This window comes from Austrofundulus limnaeus, unplaced genomic scaffold (assembly GCF_001266775.1).
Source record: "Austrofundulus limnaeus strain Quisiro unplaced genomic scaffold, Austrofundulus_limnaeus-1.0 Scaffold2, whole genome shotgun sequence".
NCBI lineage: Eukaryota > Metazoa > Chordata > Actinopteri > Cyprinodontiformes > Rivulidae > Austrofundulus > Austrofundulus limnaeus.
In genome coordinates this window covers 7,782,929-7,792,970 of record NW_013952404.1, presented here as the reverse complement: position 1 = coordinate 7,792,970, position 10,042 = coordinate 7,782,929, and the positions used below count along the sequence as shown (strand labels likewise).

Sequence of the window (10,042 nt, the reverse complement as noted above, 5' to 3'; positions counted from 1 at the left end):
TGACTGGTCTTAAGATTTTGATCAGGAGTGTATATTATTCTGTGTTTTTGGATTTTTTTAAAAAGCTATTTGATCAAATTGGGTGAGTCTTACATCAAATGAATCAGGGTTGTAACACATTAAAAAATGGAGTGTAATTAGTAGCATCCAAATATACAGTGACCATTCTTTGTTGTGTTCATAGTTTTCCTCTTTTTATCATGGTACACGATTGTCTTTTATAATTCAAGATGAGCTGTTTGGATTAATTTACAAGGTGTGAAATTATCCCACTGAGCCATTATGTGGGTAAAATTTATCACTACAGTACAAAACACACAAAAAAGGACAGAAAAGGTTTGTTCAAACTCATATATTATTTATTACAATTAAATATTTTTCTTATGTTACACAAGTTCATTTGAAACCATACAAATATTCTGTGCTGTGATTAATATTCAAGATATTTCCATGCAAAGAATATGGAAAAATAAAGAAAAAACTTCACATACAGGACTGAAGTTGATGTTTTTGTACACCTGGGAATGAATTTAATTGTTTCGTCTCTTTTTTCTTTTTAGGTGCAAACATTTCTGTGTGGCGATTCAAGGTCAAACATCCTCAAACAAACAAAAAGGTGAAAACTGGACGATCCATCTAACTCTGGAGGAAAACTCTCTGAACAGGGAACAGTAAGAAAGACAGGCACAGAGGACCATTTAAGACAGAAGCATCAAATAGTTTGATTAAAGATCATTAGTGTGCTGAGGGATTGAAAAGGCCATGACATGTATGTGCAACGTTCAAACTCTGTTCAACTTATTGTGTTTGCTTCCCTTATCATAGAAAAAAAGATTAAGTGGCGTTAAAGTTTGATTARTTTAAATAAGAGAAAATATTTCCACGTCAGTCTGATTAACTGAATGAACGAATATGAACATATTCACACATTAATTTAGTTTATATGGACATCAAATATTAATTCTAAGTAAAACTATATTCTCATATTAAAAAAATTAGAGCAAAAACTAGGAGCACGTGAATGAATTTGTTAAATCATTTATAGTTTTCTCTTTTGGGTCAAACAGCSGTCGTCTCGTTATGTTTTGGTAATATTATTATTATTACTACACTTGTATATTTCTGTAACCATTAAAWAATTGAAACTACGATGACCGCTAAAGTTATTTTGTACCAGTGTTTCTAAATCTGCCTTCAGCAAAGTGGGGATCAAACTGTCAACTTTGCTCCATTGCTTCATTTAGTTCATCTGTTTTAGTAAATATAACTGAAGTTTCTCTCTTAAATGAGAGAAAAGTCCAATGAGAAATGTGAATTTTTTATGACTTAACTTGAGATAAATAAGTTTAAAAGTGCTGAGTTTTAATTTAATTCAGGTCACATTTCTTGTTTCTTAATGACYCAAACTAAAACCATGAGCTGAACAATATGAAAAATCACTAATAATGAAGGGCTCATTTATGATAGACCAGCTCATATTTTGTCCAATAAAAAAGATAAATAGTAAAAAGGGCAGGGATTTATAAATGTTTGATTCAGCTTTTTTTTTTGTACTGTATGATAACTTTATGTTGTATTTTAAGAGTCGGTTTTATTTTTGTTTTTGATCAATTTAATCTTCAAAGGTTCAAAATAAATAAAATTAAGATTCAAAATGTCCAAATAGTTCCCCAAAATACATGATTACATATTAATTTATGTTATCTTTGTGGAGCTGCATCTTCTCTTTATTTTGGTATAAAGTAGCATAGTATTCATTAAATGTAAAAGAGGTGAAATATAGTGCTGAAAAATTTTTTGTTTGATTAAATTTTGTAAATTCATTTTGGAAGGAATATCAAATACAGTTCAGSAGGGATAAAAACAGAATTAAGTGAAATTAATGACATTTTAGAAAAGATATGTTCTTATTCTCAGGGTTTTTTTTGTAAAAAATGACACAAAAACATCAGAAAAAAGTTTAAAGACGAAGAAAACTACAAACATTTATTTTTATTGATTAAACTAACCAAATTTGTCTTAAACTGGGGAGTTTTTGAAAATGTTTGTAGCAAGATTTAAAAAATTTCTGTCTACCTTCTTTAAGCTTGACTAATGGGAAGAGGATTTATTTTGTATCGATATCAGTCCTTAAATGTAACATTTTGCAAAAATACAATAAAAAAACGTTCCTACGAGACAAACTATTTTTAACAAAAAAAATCTATTTTTGCATTTGTTGGTTGTTTCATTTATATAAAAAGGTAATAAAAATTTGACAGACTTTTCAAAATAAACCTATTTTACTGAAATCACACAGAACGTCGAAACGCATTCAGAAGTTTCTTAGAAATCAGGATCAGCAATGCTCATGAGCTGTAAGTGAACGTCGGTACACATTCCTAAACGAACGGCGGGGAAAAAGGCAGCAAGAGCGAGGGCACAGGCTAACGATGAGGTCGGGTTAAATCATTCATGTGGTTTACGTTTAAAAGGTGGACTGGCAAATTTATTTTTATTTTTTATCTACATGAAAGAATGATGGGAAGCAGCGAGAAATCAAGGTACATTTTGGTCCTGCGGGTCAAGAAAACAACGTTCACATACGTCCTTCAAACTAATAATCAGTGGTGGGTGTGGTTCTGCTAACCAGCTAACAGCAGAACTCATTTTCGTTTAGCGGATTAGGTTTTTTGAAAATCATCAGTGGACCAATTAGTTTCCACAAAATTAGGTTTTGTCAACTTTAAGGTCACTAAGAGCTAACTTACAAACTAACATCAACAGGTCTTTAGCTGGAAGGAGATGAAGATGTGACGCAGTTAGCTGTTACTGTTAGCTCCTATTTTTTTTACTTGTTTAGCATTAGCTCCTGCTAGTTTATTTTTAAACATATTTAGCATTAGCAAAGATCCATTTTTAGTTAGCTGATTACGAGTTAGCAAAGCTAATTTTTGGTTAGCTGGGCCCACCACTGTCCATATCTGTCCTCAGATATGCTCACTTTTAGCATTTCAACTTTAAACTTGTCATTTAAACAGAAAAAAATATATATACTGCAAGTGAATCTTTTTTTGTATTCATCAATGGAAGTCATTCATCTAAAACTCTATTCTTTAAAGTTACCTCTTGAAAATAAATTATTTATTTTTTGCAGTACAGAAATAAATACGCWTTTCTCAAAAAAATAGGAATAGGTCATCATCACGGATCTAAAAATGCTACACTGAGTACATAATTCACCGGCGCATCCGTGAAGAAACAAAAATCGAAGTGGATAACCAACAAAACCATCTGCCTGAAACTGTCCAACACTAAACCAGATAGGAAAATGTACAAATTTATGATTAGAGTCAAACTACACTTCATCCAACAACAGTCTAATGAGAAATCCCMTCTGTTTGGCTCATTTGACTCTTAACTAAAACTGAGCTGTGCTTTCTTTGTAGAGTGCATGTTGGTGTGAGAGCGATTCCTTTCAATAAAATTAATCAAAATCCTCCACACGTCATCATTAGCTCAAAATGACCCATCAGAGCGTTCTCAGATAGTCCTGATGCATCTCAGTAATCCAGGTAGAAAAAATCAAAAAGAAAAAATAAGTAGGTCCTCTGGACGGGTTCTTCTTTAATGAAACGTTTCGTCTCTCATCCAAGAGACTTTTTCAATCTGATGAGTTTCAGGTGAACTTATAAGCACTGCCTCCACATGGACKAACAGGTTAGTCACATGCAAAAGAGGACCATCGCCTAACAATAGGCTTGATTAGCTCTATTGTTCATAGAGGGTCATGTGTTCCATCACCTGACTTATTGGTTTGGATGCTGTGGTTCTTAGGTGTCGTGTCATGTGTATGTAGTGAATGCAGGCGGGGCTCGAAGTCCCCTTGTTTTTTGCCTTTTTTCCCTCTTTGTGTTGTTATCGTTGGGGCCCTGATTCACATCTTTTGCTCACAGGGGCCTGAGTTCACCTGAAACTCATCAGACTGAAGAAGTCTCTTGGAGGAGAGACGAAACGTTTCACTAAAGAAGAACCCATCCAGAGGACCTACCGCTACTTATTTTTTCTTTTTGATTCTTAGCGTATATTTTACAGACAAATCCAGGCCAATAGCAGGAAAATATGAAATATTTCTTGCTTTAAAGTCCAATATTTGGCTATATCCACATGAACACAGATGCATAAACTGTTTTCTGGCTCGTGGTGGTTCTTCATCTAAAACACAAACCAGTTCACACAGCTCTGCAGGAGATTGATCAACTTGTTTCTTATTATTCAACAAAGTCACTAAAGACACCAACATGCACTCTGTTTAACCTTTAGGTAAAACTTCTGTGCTGTGTCTTGTACAAAACATAACTCTCCAAAAGGACATTTAGCAAACAACAGGAGATAAAATGTGATTAAACCTCTGTTCTCTTCACGAAGACCCCAACGACAAGCCTCATATTTGATCAACTACAGCGCATCACTGAAACACTTTACGTGTCTGAGATTCGTCAGGCAGACAGAAACAACACTCAGATCTAATAAATGTCACATTTCTAAGAGCTACAGTAGCGTTTTTCTACAGCAGAGGTTCTTCCACGCAGCTGCTACATCACCAGAGCCGTGTACCGTACGACACAGGCCAGTTACACTGTCCTATAATCAACCATTACTTAACAAATGCCAGGTGTTTAAATACGAACACAAGATTTTAAAGCAAAGTAAGTTTTCCATCCTTCATACTAGGCAGCGGGGAGCTAATTAAAATTTGTGGAGGATGACGCTCAAGGTGATCCAAAACGCGTCACGTCTCGCCACGTGCTACTGCAGGTTCTTGAGGAGGCGTCCGTAGCGGAAGTCGTAGACGTGTCGACAGAAGAACACCATCTCGGGGTCGACGTCATCGGGCACACAGCGGTGGGTGGGCATGGCGTTGTCAACGACGGGGGGCACCACGAGGGAGGRGGCGCTGTCACGTACACCCTCCCTTCGGCGTTTGACCAAGGCACAAAATCTGAGCACGGCACAAACATTTGGACCCCAGTTACCAGAGAGAATATTCAGAACAGTGCGCACGGTCATGTGACTTCAAACGGAGTGGAAAAAAACCAGTAAAAGTAACTTGTTTTTGTTCTCACCGACAATACTGTGCCAATGTTAGGACATAGCATTTGTCTTCAATACAGGCCACACTGTTCACATCCTGGTGACGAGATGCAAAGATCTCATTCTGCGGAAAAACAACAAAAGAACAAACCAGATAAAATACAATCCAGTACCTACTTCATGTTCTGCATATGTTCAAATCTCAAAGGGGTCTCTGACGTTTATGTCTCATCTCCCTCCTAAATTCCAGTTATAACACAGAACAAAGATTGTTTTCTATTTTCCTCAGAGGCAGAGCCCCGTTACTGTTCTCACACAGCTGCTCTGATATGTTTGTTGGTTCAGCTGAGACGTGACAGACTTCATGCGGTTTATTGTTTCTAGGCACTGAATCAAACTTTCTTTCCTCGGGGGGAGACGACTGACATCAGGAAGCAGACGCCACAGAAGCTGTTGCTCATGAATTCATGTTCTGTAAATCCATAGGATGGAATTTACGGACGGATGCAATGTAACGCAGATTAACAAGCCCCAAAACACCGTGGGGCTGATTTATCAAAGCTTTATAAAACGACACACAAYCGTGATCGCTCGTAAAGTGTATTTATTAACTGTGTGCCGAGGACTGCGTCTGTCAAATCAGCAAAATAGCAGATCCATTTAGCGTGTTTGCCTTAATGAATACGCAAAATGTATGATGATTATCAGAACGCGCAAAATACTAAGGGGAGGATATGCAAATATAATCATTTAGCTCCAGTGTGATTTATCAAATCTGAAACTGGGTGCAGTTGAAGATTTATTCTATATTTAGCATGTTTGAAAGGTACAAACTGGTTATTCTCATTGTACCTGGTGCGCCTCAGATACGGCTATCCACTCCTCTCCACAAAATGTAACAGTTTATAAAGTTTTATTCTTTTTTCTATTTACAAAGAAAACTTTTAACAGAAGTAAAGTGTGCGTACTACTGAAAGAAAATATTGTTAAGCGTGTTCGTTTACCATTTTGTGCTTGAACCACACCGAAAATGTACCAATGCATGGAAATTGAATAGAAAAGAGTTCATACACCATCACTGAGCAGCTCGGTCTGGAGACAGTTTATTGGTCTGCGTTCAGCTCCGTCTTCCAGCAGTCAGTTCAATATAACAGGATTTTCAGAACATGACTCCGCCTACTTTATTACGTCATCAGGATGGGGTCCCTAACACACTGCTGAAGCCATGTCCTCACAATATAATCTGACCTAATGAGGATTAATGGTTCAGTTATGTGTTGAATCTGTGTTCAGGCATGTTTTAGGGTTGGGCAATATTGGCAAAAGAATTAARAACGATTAATTGGAGTATTTAGTCGATAACGATTAATTTGACATTTAATCCCCTGGAGTCCTTGGACAACCTTGTGTCGTGGTCACATGACCAATTTAGTGGGAAATATTTGCTCTTCATAAAAATCAGTTCCAAATTGTGTCAAAATGACAGACTTCAGGCTATACTTCAAATTTTAAATTGTGTTAATAATTTAATTACAGAATGTTTTTTTTAATGTTCGTCATATTTGAAGCGGAGAGGAGCACCGAGCGGACTCTGCCTCGTGGCATTAATCGTATTAATCATCAAGTGCCAAAACATAATCGATAAATGTTTTTCTGGCGATTAATTGCACACGATACGATTATGCCCAACCCTAGCATGCATCTATATAAAACCATCAATTTAAGCAAAATGATCACATTTAACAGACATTACATTTCTCCTAATAATAAGACCATACCATGTGTAGTGTAATAAAGATCAGTATATAAGCAAACCCCAATAAATTTCTTCACTACTATTACACATCTTTGAAATGAATTAAACACTGAACTATATAGTGTTTGAGTGCGTGTATTTGAGTCMCTCATATTTGTGTAAAAGTAAAACAAAAGTTAGCCCACTTTAATGTAAACTAGGGGTGTCCCAATACCAATTTTTCTTAAACTGAGTGTGAGTACTGGCCAATACTGAGTTCCAATACCAAAGACTTACTGAATTAGAACTCAAACACTGTGACTTTGAAAACACATTTCTTTTATTTACAACTCTACTTCCTTATAGGCCTACAGACCTTCTGACTGGATCAAATCAAATATTCAGCATGCAGCATCCTGTTGCAATATTTTAAAATAAATATACGGTAAATAAGATTTTCTTTCAACTTGTACATTTCTTAAACATGGTACTGAGAAACTTTTCACTTCAAATGTCAACTGWAACTCATTCAARGGAGTATTGATACTGGTATTGGTATCGGTCCAGAGTATTGTGGCATTTTATATGKGTACTTGTAATGATGTAGATATCAGAACATCAATAATGCAAATAAAACATAAAACTGCAGCTTGCTTAAGAAAACATAAATTAGGAATATTTGTGAAACAAGTCCATTTTAGTGTGCTGTCAACTTTTTTTTTTCTGGGTCAAGGCCATAAAAAGCTTGCCGACCCATCCTTCATCTGGATCYTTTGCCTCCTCAGGCATTTTTTTTYAATCTGTTCATCTARATTTCTATCTAACTATCTTACCTCACAATGTATGGTGGGGTTGCGCCCCCCCTGCGTGTGTTCTGGACGGTAGTACCAAAACAAACTCATCATCAGCTCTCCTGAAGAAAAAAAGAAATAACCACACAATTCAGTTCCAAGGCAGAGTTCAGCTTCTGGTGTGGCGTGGTGAACCCATGTACCTGACTCTGGTTCCTCCCACAGAGCTGACACCTTGGCCACATAAGGCAAAGTCTTCTTTCTGGGTCCAGACTTCAGCAGAACTGTGTCTCTGACCCGAATCACATCCCCGTCCCTGCGGATGCCCTCGAAGCTCTTCCTCAGCACCAGAGTCTCCTCACCCTGGGAGCACACGAACCAACAGGCACAAAGATTTAGTGATTTATTTAAAGCGATTGTCAAAGTCATGAAGACGTTCGGGTCGACTTTTTTCTGCTCACCACAATAAAAACCTCCTTCTCAAAGGGCAGCCCGACCGGCTTCCAGCCGTTGGTGGATTTTTGGCGGCTGTTCTTCGGCTGCTTGGCGACCGCCTGCCCTCCGGCGCTTGCGGAGCCGAGCCTCTGTTTCTTGTCCCGGTTCAGAGGGGAGACAGCCGAGCTGCCGTGGGCTCCAGACCGTGACCCGCTGGGCGGCTTGGCGCTCTGCGGACACTCCTTCGCCACCGGCAGCAGAGGCTGGGGTTGGCTGGGGTCGGACAGCGGAGTCCGAACGCGGGGAGCCGATTGGCCGGCCGGAGGCACGGTGGGAACGGGACAGCCGGTGAGGATTCTGGGGCTGGGACAAATGGGTGTGGAGGAGGGACTGTGGTGATCACTGATGGCTGATGGGTAGTCATCTGTGGAAGGAACAAAAAAAAAGATATAAATATTTATATATTCACTGTTTGAAGAAGCAGCCAGTAGCATCAGCCACASAGATCTGGTTTAAAACACAGCTGATGGTTCTGCTGTGAAAAGACCCTTAATTATAATCTGGAACAGCGCAGCGTCACAAAAACAAACCCAGTCAGACAAATACATCATGCATCCACTGAAACRGCCACTTAAAACTAATAACACTAATTATAGCCTCTTAAGTAAAGAGTTTGTCCAATAAAACGGCTGTTTTTATACCACTGTCGCTGCACCACGCTACAGAGAAACAATTAAAAATGACAAGTTTAATTTTCAGCTAGTTTTACAATTTTTTCCTTTTAGCTACATTAGAGCTCATTTGAACTTTTAGCAAATTTGCTGACAATTTTAGCTGATTGARGTCATATTTTTAGTGTCTTTTTGTGCTCCTGAAGTTTTAGCATTTGTTTAGCTAATTTAGCTTATGTCTTGCCAATTTGAACTTCTAACTACTGATTTGCTCATTGCAATTTTATCTCAGTTTTGCTGTATTTAAATTTAAATTTTAGCACTTATACAATATTATTTGACACCTTTAGAGATTAGAAGTACAAAAAATTTAATCAATTTTAACGTCAGTTTTTTGTTAAAATGTGCTGACAAAACAAAATGCTTTAAATATTATTTATTTATATCAAATTTATATCAAAGAGCCATTACTTTATTATTAAAGTGTAATGAAAAGGGAAACCAACTCACACATATTGACTCTGATACAAATTCTTTATAATAATGTAAGGCTGAAGGACCAGATTTAACCCTAAAACTATACTCGCCAAAAAAAAATCTATTTTTTGTGTCCAATTTCAGTTATTATTACTTGACAATTGCACCAAATTAGATCCTAATCAGAAACAAGAAGATCCCAACTGATTTAAACACCTTTAAATGTTTGAATTTTCACTTAAGAAACAGTCAGAAAACAGAAAGGAAGCAAGCAGAAAAGACACTTCAGTCTGAGCTCCGACACCCAGCAGTATTTCAGTAACTGGGAACGCCTCCCTCATTGTTACGTTTCCACTAATCTGATGGGTCATTKAAATAAGACGCTGCATTCTTCTAGAAATAACTTTACCACAGTGATGCTATTTTGGATTGCGAGTAGGAACTTGATTGCAGTTTCGACAAGGTTTTAACCCCACGGCTCGTGCACATGTGGGTTTTCTCCAGGTATTGCGGTTCCATCCCACAGACCAAAAAACATGCATGCAATTGATTTTTTTTTTCCTTTTATTATTTTAATTACAGAACAGGCTAGCTTTAGCAGTTTTCCTGTTAATTTGTTCACAAATTATCAATGTTARTAAAACAAGGAGTGAAACATGTTGATTAGATCTAGTCTGGCTTRACTGGACGATCTTTCTCTCAAATCTAACAGGATTTTTTAAAATATCTTAAGACAAGTTGCTGAAAATAAATAGATACAGCGGGTAAAATAAGTATTGAACACGTCACCATTTTTCTCAGTAAATATATTACTAGAGGTGCTAATGACATGAAATTTTCACCAGATGTCGGTAACAACC

At 37.2% G+C, this 10,042-nt stretch overlaps 1 protein-coding gene across 4 annotated transcripts in view; it reads right to left on the bottom strand.

Annotated features, from left to right (window-relative positions):
• Nucleotides 1-3,982: 3,982 nt before the first annotated feature.
• Nucleotides 3,983-10,042, bottom strand: part of bahd1 (bromo adjacent homology domain containing 1) — a 34,838-nt gene continuing 28,778 nt past the window's right edge. For all 4 annotated transcript variants that reach the window (XM_014014268.1, XM_014014276.1, XM_014014288.1 and 1 more), the window contains exons 3-7: nucleotides 8,061-8,458; nucleotides 7,803-7,962; nucleotides 7,642-7,721; nucleotides 5,106-5,197; nucleotides 3,983-4,981 (exon numbers count right to left, since the gene is read on the bottom strand). In XM_014014268.1, the coding sequence (XP_013869722.1) occupies nucleotides 4,789-4,981; nucleotides 5,106-5,197; nucleotides 7,642-7,721; nucleotides 7,803-7,962; nucleotides 8,061-8,458 (923 nt within the window). In that variant the 3' untranslated portion in view covers nucleotides 3,983-4,788. The remainder of the gene's footprint in view (nucleotides 4,982-5,105; nucleotides 5,198-7,641; nucleotides 7,722-7,802; nucleotides 7,963-8,060; nucleotides 8,459-10,042) is intronic.